Source organism: Buteo buteo, chromosome 5 (genome assembly GCF_964188355.1).
Source record: "Buteo buteo chromosome 5, bButBut1.hap1.1, whole genome shotgun sequence".
NCBI lineage: Eukaryota > Metazoa > Chordata > Aves > Accipitriformes > Accipitridae > Buteo > Buteo buteo.
This window is the reverse complement of record NC_134175.1, coordinates 9,072,894-9,088,073: the sequence shown is the minus strand read 5'-3', so window position 1 is coordinate 9,088,073 and position 15,180 is coordinate 9,072,894. Positions and strand designations below refer to the sequence as shown.

General features: G+C 47.7%; 1 protein-coding gene across 13 annotated transcripts in view; it reads right to left on the bottom strand.

The window, feature by feature from the left end:
- Positions 1–5,625: 5,625 nt before the first annotated feature.
- CCDC30 (coiled-coil domain containing 30) overlaps positions 5,626–15,180 on the bottom strand; it is a 40,038-nt gene continuing 30,483 nt past the window's right edge. For 10 of the 13 annotated variants that reach the window (XM_075027633.1, XM_075027641.1, XM_075027636.1 and 7 more), the window contains 10 exons: positions 13,768–13,941; positions 13,244–13,453; positions 12,415–12,572; positions 11,725–11,872; positions 11,021–11,142; positions 9,775–9,916; positions 9,061–9,197; positions 8,652–8,766; positions 7,680–7,747; positions 5,651–6,965 (listed from right to left, as the gene is read on the bottom strand). In XM_075027633.1, the coding sequence (XP_074883734.1) occupies positions 6,752–6,965; positions 7,680–7,747; positions 8,652–8,766; positions 9,061–9,197; positions 9,775–9,916; positions 11,021–11,142; positions 11,725–11,872; positions 12,415–12,572; positions 13,244–13,453; positions 13,768–13,941 (1,488 nt within the window). In that variant the 3' untranslated portion in view covers positions 5,651–6,751. Of the gene's footprint in view, positions 6,966–7,679; positions 7,748–8,651; positions 8,767–9,060; positions 9,198–9,774; positions 9,917–11,020; positions 11,143–11,724; positions 11,873–12,414; positions 12,573–13,243; positions 13,454–13,767; positions 13,942–15,180 lie in introns of all 13 variants that reach the window. The other 3 variants (XM_075027630.1, XM_075027631.1, XM_075027634.1) reach the window with 3 other exon arrangements.

Genomic DNA, 15,180 nt, shown 5'->3' with positions numbered 1-15,180 from the left:
GACCATGAAAGTCGTGTGGCCCTTGACTGAAGGCAATGACTTTGAATTTTTAGTCAAGAACATCACCATCCTGGTGTGCTGAGGAAGGAGAGTGGTCTTGAGGTTCTTTGAGGAGCTGCTCCTAGATGTGGATAAGATGGGGATCCTGGCTAATGTTTTTCTCCGTGTACGTCTGGCACATTTTCAGTGCTCCCTCTAACTTCTTTGCGGGCGGGTCAAAGCCATGGCCTTGGGCAGGTTTTCCTTGTGCAGGTACTTGTGGCTGGGCCTGCCCTTCTCCTTCCAGAAAGCCATGCCTGAGGGCCGAGCTTGTCATGGGGTATCCAGAAAGGTGCAAGGGTGGGTCCAGACTCACCAGAAAGGCACATCCAGGGGTCTGGAGATGCCCTGAAACACATATCCTGTGAGAATGGGACACCCTGAAGTACACATCAAGCTGTTTGGGGTGCCCCGAAAGGCACACCCAGGGGTCTGGGGTAGCCAAAAGCACAGCAAGGGCTCTGAGGATGCACTAAAACACACAAAGTGAAGTTCATGCAATGCTGACGTGCACGCTGTGGGGACGAGCCAGGAGACACATCCAGGGGTCTGCGACACAGAAAATCACATCGAGAGATGCCGTTCCCCCTGAAAGGCACACCAGCCAGAGTCCAAACATTTTCTTTTTTCCCCCACATAATACAATATGACCCTTTTCATCGTGGCTTTTCCATCCCACATCCCTTTCTGGCATCTGGTCAGCACGATGTGGGCACCTTCAAGACAGCGTCCTTCTCAAAAGACTACACCTTGGGCTCTCCCATCATGCAGGCCTGTTTTTGTTTCTCCTTACTGACCCTGAAGGAACGAAACTAATCAGGCCTGTCTGGAGAATGCTGTAGTTGGTTTTCTTTTAACGGTTTCCTGTAGCCATCTCCTCTCCCTGCGTGTATGGTGGAAAAGGGGAGCTTAATTTCTGCTGCTGTTATCCTCCTAACTTGGCCTAGACACACTTGAAAGGGCAGAGGGGACAGAACAGGAGCCCGTGAGGCAAAAATAATCTATTCAGCTGCTGTTACAACGGTGCCTCTTCAGTTTGAGTTTACACTGGGAGGAGGGGAAGAGCCCAGAGTCCCCACTGCCTTCTAGGAAAGCTCCTACACAGATTGCATGGAAGCCTGAGAAGCAGCCCATTTGGATGCCTCAGAAGTCTATGTTCCTAAGTGCAACGGGGTACCGTCACGCTTGGGTGTCAGTGCCAATATGCACAACAGTCGTTCTTGCATGCTCCTGCATTTGTCACAGGGCTAACGAGGAGCTAGCAGAAGCCAGTGCTAAGAGCCCTCAGCAGCAGCGGCGCACACTCTTCAGTCGCAAGGCAAAGAGTCTGAGCCAGACCAGGGGACAGAGCAGAAACCCGTCGGGCTCAGGTAAGCAGCGGCAGGCTGGATTCTCCAATGGTCAGGTGGGTTAGGGCTTACGGGTGGGTTTTGCCTGTGATACTGAAATACCAGAAGTCTTTCAGAAAGCTAGTTGCCTGACAGTCAAACATGGAAAATCTTGCTTCTTCCTTTGCCTGTGTCCCTTTCATCCATTGTTTCCTCTGGCGGGCTTAAATATCTCCAGATCTTTACAGTGTCCTGTCACAGTAGAGAGTTGTCCATGGACTTCCTGGGATAGGTCTGCTGTAGAGCTAACATTTGATCTTACTTTTTCTCTCCCAGTCACTGGGTAACAGGAAACCAGATCTGCTGGGGATTCTCCCCGGGCACCTCCTGCTCTACCGCCAAACGTAAATGAGGTCCAGGATCCCCCTTCCAGGGCAACACAGCCTCAGCACGATGCTCTACGGAACAGTTATTAAGCTGGTAGAAAACACTTCTGAGAGTTTGTTCAAATTCTTTGTCTACCACGATCCTCCCGTGTTTTCCCATCACTGTCCCTCAGCCGTCCACAGGGCCTGGGCATGGCCGTCCCCTCTGCCCACAGCCTGCTGCCGGGCTGGGAGTGTCTGGGCCAGGCCCAGTACCAGGCCTGGGGTGGGGTGGGGGTCCCTGGGGGCTCTTCCTGGGGGCCAGGGGTGTTTGAGGGAGGTAAGGGCTTGAGAGGCATGCTCGCTTTCAAAAAAACCAAGAATCTTTTCCCTGGGTTGCAATACAAACTGAGTGGATTACAGCTACACTCTCAAGCCATACATTTGATTTTCACAAAGACTTTATAATGACAGAAAAGCATCTGCCATTGAGCATTTTAATGGCATGCTCTGAACAGAGATGTGGAGGTATTGTACAGCACACAACACTTTTTGCTATGTTATTTTCTGTCAGAGTTCATAAAGAGCAATAACCAGAGTTTCCACAGCACTACTGGAGCCAGGCCTGCAGATGTGAACGCTTCAAACTTATCAAGGGTTTAGAAAAGTGTATATGATGATGTTTTTAAAGACTGTGCACCTCTGCTCAAAAAGGGAGACTCTGTCAGGTTGTCCAGAATGAAAGAGAGATTTGAGAAAGGTTATCAACAAATGTTCACAAACAAAATGTTCATAGTAGCTGAAAATGTGAGAAGAGGACGGATATCTGTGTATTGCTTAATGATCACGAAGCAACTGAGGGGCTGTTTCATCCTGAAGAACTTCAGAAAGTGAACCTGACAAGGACAGACTCTACAAAAGGGACATCATTGCTCCAACAGGGAAAGGAAGAAACAAACAGGGCTGGCCACAGAAATTTAACAGTTGGGTAGAAGCCACCCAAGTCCAGGCTTTGCAGTGGAGCAGGGGAGAAAAGAGTCATAGACATTGAGCTGTTGACCGTTACTCTCTGGATGCAACCATTCAGCCAATTCCTTAACCAAAAGAAGGGTGCCAGGTGTGGCTTTCTACATCACGCTACCCAGCAGTGCCAGAACCTTTCCACAAAAAAAAATAAAAATAAAAATTTAAAATGCTTGAACTTGACTACACTTGACCAGGGGAGGCCCCTGGATCTCTCCGGTAGCAAGAGGTGGAGCTGGTGGAAAAACAGGACCCACAGTGCTGGAATGGCATCAGCAAAGACACCATGTCTGAAATAACACTGCAGAGAAAGACAGGGCAGTCTGCTTTGCAGAAAGGCTATTATCTGTCCCTCTCCACGTTGATGGAATGTATGAATCATCTTCTTAACCCCCACAACAGTGCTGCAGCTGTCAACTTTCCAGCCGTGGCAAGGAAAACAGAGCTTGAAAATGTTGAAAAGCCTTATGCTTTTTCTATGACTGGGGATCTGGCACATATTTTGTGGGGTTCTCTGGAGGGTTTAACTATGCCTCTACACAGATCTGGGGTATAGCACCATTTTTGGGGGGACTATGCACTTCTTTTATTGTTCTGTGTTCTGACTGGTGGCAATAACAAGATCCTGACAGTGATAAGCCACACTACTTGCTGGTAAACTGCCAGCACAGTGACATGACCAGCATTAAAATAAACACTGACCAGAACAAGCATATCTTATTTAGCTTTGGAAAAGGACATTGTGAAGCTGTATCTTCAGCCCTGGAAGCCTCTGATATTTTAAAAAAACACACCAAAAAGGGGGCAGTAAAAAATTATGGGGACCTGTCCTTGAACATGAATACAGAGCCCAGGCCAGCAATGGTCTTGCCACAGTTTATGGTGCAGTTGTCAGAGGCATAGTCCATGGCCTGTTTAGGAAAGCTCTTTTGAAAAGAAGTTTGGAAATTAAGTCACATGTTAAAAGCACCACCCAAGATATTGCAAAAAAAGTACTTCCAAGGTTGTCACGGACAACTTGGAAATGCTGTCAAATCAGGAGCACTAGGGACTTGCTTATATTCAAAGAAAAAGCCTTAAAATAAAAAGCCGTGTCAAGCCTCTGGAAGGAAGGTCCACCCCAGCCCTTGGAGAACAAAAAGGAACAAGAGAACAGTTGGACCAGGACAAGAAAAAAAAAGAACAGCAATCCAGGCTCTACCATGCAAAAGAGACAAAAAAAAAAAAAACTGATAAAGAGGTCCCCTTATACTAGAAAAGGAAATATATTTTAAAAGGGATGGTTTTCATTCATGACTGCTCAGAATAATGTACCAAATATGAGCTGGATTTGTTTGAAGTGTCCCCAACACAGACCAGCCTTGAAAAAGCCAGGGACAACATAGGGCATGTTGGAAAGCTTTGGAGAAGAGCCTTGCCCTCCAGATTGCTCCCTTCTCTCTCCTCTTCCCAGGGCATGCAAGGTGAAGGACAAGCAGGACACACCACCTGGAACCTGAGCAGGTCCCAGGAGGGACAGCCCCTGGGAAAAGCCCTGAACACTGCCCCAGGCTCTCTGACTGGTCATTACACCCTGCCAGCAAGGCTAAGGAAGACTCCAAAGAAGAAAGCCCATGTTCTTTCTTCATCTTCAGCTTTGCTTTTCCTCTCCATTCATGCAGAAGTTGCTCTCCGGCAAAGCTGTCCACTGCAGTATTCTGCTGGGGCATTTTTTCTGCTTTCTAAGCTGGGGGAAGAGTAAAGGGCAGGGAGAGGGGTCAGGACACATCAGAGTCTGAGGGAAGACAAGGAAAGCAGCCTCACCTTGTTCACCAGCAGCTCGCGGCGACAGCATTCCGACACACTATCCCAGATGTCTGTGATCTCTGGGGAAGAAGGACGGGCCATGCTCGCAGTCAATAAGCTCCCCACCTTGCCAAGCCAGCAGATGCAGACATCATCCTACACCACCACCTCCCCCCTGAAATCACCCGTGCAGGAATTGGCCTGCAGAGCTGAGTTTTAACCATGTCCCCATGAGAAGACTTCCCTGATGGGGACAGAGGTCTGCTTGAAATAGAGACATGAGAAGGCTTTGCACAAGGATGTCCTCCCATCCACAACTGGAAGGCATCTCCAAATTCACAGTGATCTGTCTTGAGCATGGGACCTTCTGGCAGCACTTACCCTTTGTGAAAGCCACCAGGTGTGGGGACAGCACATGGAAGAAGGCAGAGGAGAACCACTCCACGATTGCAGCTCCTCCTGGCCGACCTCATTCACTCCTCCTCCATGCCTGGGCTCATCCCTGACTCACAGGGAAGTGTGGGTTGGGGTGCTGTGGGGACATAACGTGGCCTGGTGAGGTGGGGTGTCCCACTGCAACCACAGCTCATGTCAGAGGGGCTGCAGGGACCACCTCCAGCCCCTCAGGCACCCTGCCAGGCTTCACCCTACAAGGGGAAGGGGGCATTTTGGGAGGCTTCCCCCATCCATCCACTGCCCTCTTCACAGGGAGGCCCAAAGAGTCACGGACAACCACCGTTGAACCTCACCTGAGCAGACACAAACACGGTGCCAGAGAAACAAGATTAGAAGACTTGAAGGTTGAAAAAAGTCAAGTTGAAAATAAAAAAAAAACCTCTCAAAGATAATTTAAGTTCAGGAGTCCTTGCTCAAAAGTTGTACAAGCAGAGAACCTCTGGATGAAGAGGACCACATGCCTTGGGAAAAGATTGCTTGAAACTGTTTTGAGATGGGTATGAAAAGTAGCCTGAGTGGAGAGCAAGACGACAAATTCCAAGAAAATATCTTTAACACTGGATCTCAGCACAGATACAAAACATCATGGCAGACTGGAAAACAGTTTTTCTTGGAAGTGCAGTTGCAGCCAAGTAGGCTTTGTATAAACCTCACCTGATGTGTGCTCAGATCCTCTTCATTCTCCTGAGAGATTCTCTGCTCCCTCACTTACTCTCTTCCTGTTGGGGACCGCTCTTATCCCCACTGTGGCCCTCTGTGCCAGTTCAGATCCTCTCTGTCCCCCTCCAAGCACACTTGGATGGCCTCCAGGCCGATTCATTATTTTTCAGGACTTCTCCCATTCCTCCTCCAAACACTCAGATTTCCTCAGTTCCCCCTCATGCAAACTGTGATTCCTCCCATGTCCTCATGAGTATGCACAGATCTTCCATTCCCACGCACGTGTGTTCAGATGCCTTCTCTTCGCCACAGCTCACACTCTGATCCTTTCTGCTTCCCTCTTTGCATACACAGATTCCCCTCTACACCCCTGTTCTGCATGATCTGATGCCTTCCACTCCCACCCAAGCATCCTCCTAGACCCTCCATCACTGTCCATGAGCATTCACAAGATCTACCCTCTTTCCTTCTCTGGATGTTCAGATCCCCTCCTTTCTCCTGCTCCTATTCCATTTCCCTCGTCCCCCTCTATCGCCATCTGCCTTCTGGTCCCTTTACCCATCATCCTCATTCTCAGAGCCCCTCCTTTTCTCCCCATCTTCTTTCTCTACCCGTTCTCATCCCCTCCCTCAGTACTCTGATACCCTCCGTTCCCCTCCACAGGCTTGCACGAAGCAAAATGGAAAGGGTAAGAGCATGCAAAAAGGGGAACGACTGGCATCTGAGCACAGATCGAGAGGAACAGAGAAAAAGTGGGCACACAGTGGAAGAGAACACTTCTCCAAGTTTTATTTACAAAGCTTGTAGTTTTGGACTGGACAAGGAATTGGGGTTCAGGGGAAGATATGCTTCACCCCACCCCTCTTCCATTTTACTGAGTTTATCTACAAATTCCAGCCTCCAGGTGCATCTGGGATCACACACACACACACATTTATGGTTGGGTAAGTTGAAAAAAAGCTGTTGAATAATTTAGTTTAGAAATGACCAGGTCAGTCCATTTGGCAATTCTCCCCCTCCAGTCCTTGTCATCCCACAGCAACAGGAGCCCAAACCTTGCAGTCCAGCTAATATTTTACAAACATCTCCCCCCATTTAGAAGTTCTCAGAGCTGATGCTCTGACTCTCCTCCTGCAGCTGGGAGGCTGTGGTGTCTCCAGGTGAAGCTACATTTAAGTACCCGATCTCAGAAGGTTGAGAGGGGGATAAGCAAAAGGATGAGTCTTGGCTTTCAGCTTCTCCTTCAGGCTTCGTGTCTTGCGTGGCCTTCAGGGTGCTGAGAGAGTCTGGTGGTTCTCGTGATGGGAAGCTGAAAACAGATTTCCTCTCTTAAGTCATTCTGCAAACTCTATCTGACGCTCCAGCACCTGCACAGCCCCAACGCTCCTCCCAACATCTCTGTGAGGCAGCGCAGGATAATGGTCAATGCCTTTTGCTGGGACTAAGGCTCCAATGCTCTCCCTCCAGCCAAGCAGCTGGTGGCCCTCATCTACGCCAGAACCTACTCAGACTGTCTGTCACACTCCATAGCACCCAAAGCCTGTAACCAAGCCCGCTGCGCTGGGTCTCCAGCAAGCAGAGACCAGAGTTGCAGAGTCTCTCTGCCTTCCCCTTGCCTGTTTTGGCACAAATCGTGGTGCTCCTGGCTATACCAGTGGAGAAATAGCTCAAGCTCCCTCATGCCCCATAGCCTGGGATGTGGGTCATACAGCTCTGGGCAGCAAGTGGTCCTCTAAGCCTCATAAGCCTCTTTTGTAAAGACACTCCTCCAAAACCACTAGACACCAAGCCAATTTGTAAATCCCAGTGTTCCCTGACATATTTTGATAATTTTACTTCTCCACTCCATTAGTTTCAGAGTCTTTTTAATACCATTTTCCCTATAATTTGACCAAAAACACCCCAACCCCCTAAAAGAGACCCTTGGAGGTGAAAGCACAGGGTGGAGCAGCCAAAATGCTCAACTTCTCCCTCTCCACATGCACAGAGGCATTCCCTGCCTCCTCCTTTTACCCCACAGTACCTGGTACGGGGAGATGGCAACACCTTACTCTGTAGTTGGCGTTCAGAGAAGTTAACACTCTTTGAGTCCTGAAAGGAGGAACAGAGACTTTCAAAGGAGGAGGTGCATGTCAGACTCTGAATTTCAACATACAGTCTTGGTCTTCAAAGTGCTCCCAGCTCCACTGACAGTTCTCCCCATGAACTCCAGCCCCACAGAAGTACTAATCATAGATTTGTCCTTTGGGTCTGAATTTAAACTAAAAAAACCACAAAAACTAAAACAAACAAAACCAAAAACAAAACCCCAAACCAAAACCCCTAACTAGCCCAGGTAAAACAAACAGAAAGAGATAAAACACAGTGGAACACACAAACAGCTCTTTCTGCCAGGCCCCAAACAGCGCTTTTATCCTTAACAGCTCATTTCCAACCAAAATGGGTTCCTCCAAATTTCAAAATGTACCAATAAATTTCCAAATCCACCTGTTTTCTTTGAAGAGCTGTTGAAACACAATTTTTTACTTTCCTGGATTTTTTTTCCATGTCTCCCCACAAAGTTCATCCTTAACTTGGTCAATCCAAAACTGAATTTTTAGGTAAGGCATAGTCTTCATTCAGTTCAATTTAGTCTGGGTTATTCCTCCTAATTTTAAAGCTAACTCTAAAACTAAGGTCTTTTAACAACTCTAAATCTGCAAAAGAGCCAAAGCGAAGTTTCTGTCCTTGTGAAAAAGGCTCTCATCATGCAGCAGCTCGGGGGTGAAGCAATATGGCCAGTGCATTGAGCTTTCACCTGCCCACAAAGTCCCTCCTCACTGACAAAGCCATTGCAATCTACTTTGTGTTTGGTGTCCCCTTCCATCCCAACCAAAGGATCGATTCAGCTCTTCTCCAGCACCCTCAGCTGCAGGTACAAACACCAACCCGCACTCACAGAAGACATCAGCTCCTGCAACCTATCTGCTGAGACCAAGCCCTCTCAGAGTCTCACCTCCACGTTGGGAGCATGGATGCTCCTCGGCGCGCGTTGTGAGGTGGGCATGTGACCAGAGAGCTGGAGTTTGCTCTCGTGCAGCCGCACATTCTCCTCATCCAGGATCTTCACTCTGAGCACATCACACATACAAGGCACAAGTTATTTTCCTTCCGGCACGCTACATTTTCAAAGGGGCATTTTCTTTTTCAAACTCAGACCCTTTGGCCTCCACAGCCTTCAGCTGCATGCCAAGGGCTTTGCTGGGGAAAGGGGCTGATTACATCCCACAGCAATTAAAAGCCACAGCACTAATGACTGGGGCATAGTTCAGGCTTTCCTCTGGATTTAAGAGAAACAGGCATAAAACCAGAGAAGCACTGGGAAGAGGCAGGGTCCCAGTGTATGACCATCATTATGTGCCTACCTGCTCTGCAGGGTGGCAATTGTAGACCGGTTGTTCCAAGGGGTCTCCTCTTGGTCAGTTATCTTCTGGAGGAGCCGTCTTCTTTCCTGGAGTAATTTCTCATTCTCAGCTGTGATCTGTGCAATCAGCACCTTCCCCTGAGCAGTGTTGCAGAAGGAAATAAGAACTAGCAATTACGCTTCACTCTTCTCTGTCCTCTGTAAACCTTAGAGAGCTTTACCAAAGCGGTCACCATCAAGCATTAACTCCTAGAAGTGATATGCTATTTGATGTAACATACCCCAAAAAGAGGCTTTTGAGTCACTTCCCAGCAGTAATATTTCTGAGGCAAATGAAGATGGAGCTTAGGTAGTTTCTGAAGGGGATTTGAGGACATGGGTTCGCCCGAGGGCAAACTTAAGCCAAGAATCTCCTTTTGGCTTTTTGTTCCTACAAGGACAGGCTGAAGCCCCTTGGCACTGCCAGCTGTTTCCCAGGGCAGTGTCAGTCCTGCGCACAGAGCGGGAGCAGCACATCAGGCAGAGCTCTCCATGCTCTGACTGCCTGGCTGTTTAACAGTGCAATCCCATTGCATGCAAAACAGCTGTTCCTAAACCTCATTTCCTTTTTTCCTAAACTGCATTTCTATTTGGAAAAAGGAACACTCCTGCAGACACACTGTAGTCTACTCCCCTGCCTTCCCTTGCAGGAGAAACCCTTGGTGTCTTCTCTCACCTTTTCTACTTGGAGCTTTGACTCACTGAGCTCATTTTCAAGCTGCTTAATTCTGCTGTCCCTTTGTTTCACCTCATGGATAAAGGTCTCCTTGGCTCTGCGGATCTTGTCTTTGTGGCGGAGCTGCATTTCGTTATATTTCCTTAGGAGGCAGAGAGACAAGCATCAGGCTGTGAAATGCTTTTGTGTTCTGGGTCAAAAGTAAGGCAGAAGGTGTCCTGTATTTATTCAGGGTCTTCAAAGCCTGAACTGGGAGCCTCAGCCACCTACCCAACTCCTTTTGGCTGTGCAGCTAAAGGCAGAATGAGTACACTGACTTTCTGGACGATGTCTTTTCATTGATCAGTTTGGGGTTTTTTTTGTTGCAAATGTTATATTGTTAACTGTCAACTAAAGGGAAATTGATTGAGGGAAAAGGACCCAAAGCATCCCCAAAACTGACTCCCATCTTTACAAATCCTTGTGCTCATCCCTCTCAGCTCTTTATACCAAACAGGATTATAATATCACCAAAATTGGAAGTAACAGGGAAAGGGTAAGTTGTTTATTTGGGTGGGAATGTGGGTGGTTAAGGACAAGTACTTGTGTATGGGGGGGAAAAGGCTGAAAAAAAGAATTCTAAACAGCAAGGGTCAGGCAAACAGGTTGCAGAAAGAGCTACTTCAGTGGGAGCTTCTTAGAGCTTTGACACTGAGGTTAAATATTTGTCTCTACTGAGACTTGTGATCGTTGCTCTTCCCTCAAACTTGTCCTATTTAGGCAGCGTTCTTGTTTATTTTTATCCAGTTGGGTGAGAAGGGAAAATAATATCCAAAAAAAGAGAAATCTCTACTGTATAACAGATTATTTGCCCACGTTTGCTCAAAACTCATGACAAAAAGGCTACTATGCTTCAAAAATTAGATCAAAAGTGCTCTGGGGAGAAACGAGCAGCTCCATGGAGCATCTCTGCCAATGCCAGACCCTAAACAGCAGCACCTTCAGCCCTCCCTAGGCACCCCCTCATTTTCTGCACTGCCTTCAGCTGCTGAAGAGAACATGACAGCAGACACGCAATACATAACATAATTGAATGCAGGGCTGTCAGGTTAAGGCAGATCTCTCAGTGCTAAATGCCTTGAACAGGAGAGACAAGAAAGGCTACAGAACAGTCAAATCCAGTGTCGCTGCCAGACATGTAAGGGGCAATTCTTGGGTAGGTTTTTTTTGTGTCTGCACATCCCCTCCCTGCTGCTGCAGTTGTTACCTGACATACAGATCCTTCTGGTTCAGGAGACGGACTCCTTCCTCATACAGGGCTTTGTTTTCCTCCTTCAGCAGTGAAAGTTGCTCTGAAAGCTTCTGGTTCTCCTTCTGACACTGGAGCTGCTGGAAAACATCTAATTTTTATTTGTGTGTGTGTCCTCATCTGTAGGGGCCCCTCTGCCTCCTTTCAGTCTGGTCTCCAAAGCTTCTCTGTCATAAATCCTAGTGGTTCCCACTACAGATAATATCCATCCATTCTGCCCCCCAAGGCCACTGCCTCCTCCCCTTAAAGAAGGGGGAGTGTGGATTTCTGTGCTTCTGGGGGGGCTGTAGGCTTCAACAGGGCAGAGAGGGGTAATGCTCCCAGGCAGCAGACTCTGCCAAAATTTTCCTGCAAAAATCTCCATGCTCTGCAAGAAAAGGGGAAGAAGCCATCAAGTCCTCCTTCTGTGCCCTCAGAGCTGCATCCCCAGGAAACCTATGTGAATAGGATGGTGATCTTCCTCCAGCTTCTGTTTAAATCAGTGGGATTTGCAAGGGCTCAGCACCTGGCTAGATTTGACCCTATTTCAGCAGTTCCCAGGTACAGATTTCACACTGGGATGGTCCCATTTCCCTCCAGAGCTCAGTGGCCTGATCTGGAGTCAGCCACCAGCACAGCATCCCCTTGGGTGATGAGGAGGACCCATCCATGCTGCAGCTCACCTCGCTTGAATCAGTTTTCCTCTCATCTTCTAGGACGTGCAGAGTCTTGGCCTGCAGCTCCACGTGCATCTTGGCCAGCGACGCCTCCGTCTCCCTTGAATGCCGGAGCTGCTGCCGCAGCTCCTCCACCTGCTGCTCCAGTAGCTTCCTAAAAGCATGTTGGTGTGACAATGAGACACTCACGTGGAGGCCAGCTCTTGATGTACCACAGTGAATTCAAGGCTGGCTGTGATCTAAAAAGAACATCACACTGCTCTGCAACTGCCCTGGGCAACACTGAGGGTAGAAAGAAATCAGTATATCCTGGTTGTCCCCATGTCCCAGTGGCACATGAAAAGGTACATGGCATATCTGGGATCATCAATCCCAGCTGCACAAGAAAGGGGACTGCTGGCATCTAGAGGGTAAACCAAATCACTGGGCTGGCAGGAGGGGCCATGCACCTTCCGAGGCAGCTGAAGTCTCCAAGAATCTTTTAAATCATAAAGAGGGGATCCTGTGAAGCTCTGCCAGGGACACTGGCAGGTCAAAAGGAGAGAGAAAATGTAAAACCAGTGGTACAGCGACTCCTTGAGCCCACCTAGGGCCAGCCACTGAGCTGCAGGAGGTAGCTGCAGGCTGGCACAGCAGCATTTGCTGGCACACACCTCCCCTCTGCACACAGCACAGGCCTTATCCAGCTCTGGGTACCTTTTCAGCTGCTCCTCGTGAAGTTCTTGCTGCACACGAGCTTCATTTTCTCGGGCTTCCTTCAATTCCTCCTCCAGGAGTTTCTTGTCTGAAACACGGGCCTCTGCCAGCAGGAGCTGGTGGTGTGAATCTTTTAGCTTTTGCTGGAGTTTTGAAATCTTGGATTAAAATTGGACATGGATTAAACTTTCTGAATTTACAGGCCAGTATCCGAATCCAAGGGATTTGGATCCCTTGGATCGCTTAGTATCTGAATCATGGGAATGAAACATTTGCTTGCTTCTACTCAAAAGTACTTCTGCATGTCTTTGTGTCAAAGTCCTTTAAAAGCAAAACCTTTCCAACAGCTACCAGATTTTGGATCAGACACTATCTCATAAATTAACAACAATCCTTTTTGCACCTAATTTGATCCTGCACACTTCAAAACCAAATTCAATGATTAGTGCAGAAATAAGGCAGAATCAATGCCATGGAAAACACAAGCTTTTGCAATTTACCAGGTAGCAAACAGCAGCAAATCTCCTCAACAAGAACATGATCTGAGCATTCTGCGCCTGCCAGCCCTACTACCAGTATTTTCAGAGATATTGAGCTTTAGAGACAGGAGTTGAACCATCAGATTTGACTTCTACTATCTTGATTATGCTCCCACTAATAACAGACATTTTTCCTAAAATATTTAGCCAAGTGATCTCAAAATGGACTAGAAAAATGGACTTCGGGGAACCGATTCATGAGCTGATAGTGCTTCTTTTTTCTGAACTACAGTTGCACAGAACTGCTAAAATCTTATGTCCTGTTAATTTAGCTCACACTGATGAGTTACCTTTTTTTGTGCTTCGCATACTTTGGATTTCTCCTGTGCAAGTTTCTCTTGCAGACTGCTCTGCAGTTTATCAGCCTGGGAGCACTTCAAGAGCTCTTGTTCAAGTTCTTTGACCTTCTGCTGGCTTTTTTCCCACTGTGCTGAGAGAGAGGAGCATGTTTCAGTTGTGTCCGAGAGTTTTGCCCGGGCTTGCTTCAGCTCATCTTTGACCTGAGTTTCAAAAGAAGAAATCAAGTTTGCACATCAACATATATCACCTGAAATGTCTTGATTAGGAAAGAGGCAACAGGATTACCAGAGAGTGAACAAGAGTAAAAGAGAAATGCAGGGAGCGAGTACAATACGTTTTATTTGGAGGCAGTGCAATTTCCATGGAACTGAGGAAGAGCACGCTTGAGACCCCAGGTACTGTACAGTCTAACATAAATGAGGTCCAGCCTGTTGCAATCAGCACCTCAGACCTCCCATAACTTGTAAAATGAGGTGATGCTCTCTTCAAGCAGTGCTCCCTGCTCTGTTCCTACCTTGGTGCACTCCTGTTGGAGCAAAAGATTTTGCTTTTGTAAGTCGACGTTCTTCTCCCTTTCGTATCTCAGCTCCCTCTCGGCTGAGCTGCACAAGTTCTGAACTCGACGCAAGTCCTGCCGCAGTTGCTGCATTTTTTCCTCCTGCTGCTGGAATCTCTCATCGGGCAGACTCTGTAGGAACAGCAAAATGACAAAGGTTACATGGAAATTAACTTCAAGGAAAGTAAAGACTAGTAATTAAGAAAGGTAGAAGTATGCCACTAGGATTTAAGGGCATTTAAGTAGCAAGATGGGTAAAGCCAGGCAGCATTTCTTCTGCCCCCACACTACATCCTGCTCCCTACCCTGTCCATCCCCTCAGAGAAGCCAATACAACTCTTGAGGTTGAGGGAGAAGATGTGATAATCTGGATGAGGGAACAAATCCCTCTTAAAATTAACCTGTCAAACAAAAGCAAAACCATCCAGGTTTTCCTTAACTCTTGTGCCAGAGTCTCACTAAGGCAACTAAGCAGGAGCAGCACATCCAGCTGCAACTCCCAGAGGTAGCAGAAACAAGGGAAGTCCTGGCAGCAGTAAAGGAATGGACACACTGGCACAATGCAACAGCAGCCTGGACACCATGAGGTGATCACCAATGGTCTATGATGGGTTTCAGAAGATAATTGAGCTCTTTGGTTCACCCACTTTCTTGCAAGTGCCCTGTACACAGACTAAAAGCTCTTCCCATGTTTGGTGTAACAAAATGCTTCTTCCCAGCATCACTTTCAGCCATCTGCATTCCTGCTTTTCGTCTTCATCCTCTGTTCTTGGGACCAGATGAAATCCACTGAACATCAACCTTCCCTTCTCAGATAAATTCCCAAGCTGGGAAGTCTTGATCCAGCACTGTAGGCAATGTCATTTGTCCTCAAGATCAGTTAGGTTTCATGGGGTTTTTTCCCCCCCACCTGCTTCAGTTGGGATCCTTTTCAGCATCCCCTCTACACCTTGTATCTTGCTTTGGTCTGCTCTAACTGTACAGATTTGCTGCTTCTTGGTATCAGCACGACTCTGATACTCTCCTTTCCACACCCTCTCCTGCCTACAGGTCACCCTGTCCTCTCTTCTATTCTAAACTCTTGCATATAATCCTTGCTCCCCATCCTTTCTTCCCCTTTTGGCAGGGCTAGCTGCTCTTCCCTTTCTTTTTTTAGATCACACAGTACAAAAGGTCAACAAATTGCATTTAAAACACAGCTAAACATAGTAACAAATAGGGGTCTTGCCTGCCAGCTGGTAGAACAACTAGAGAGAGTAACTGAGCCATAGGCACAGGGCTGCAGCGAAACCCAGCTGCTTGTCAACTGCCACTGCAGGGCAGCAGTTATGGGATGAGTTCAAGCACTGGAGCATAAGAGCAGAAAATCCC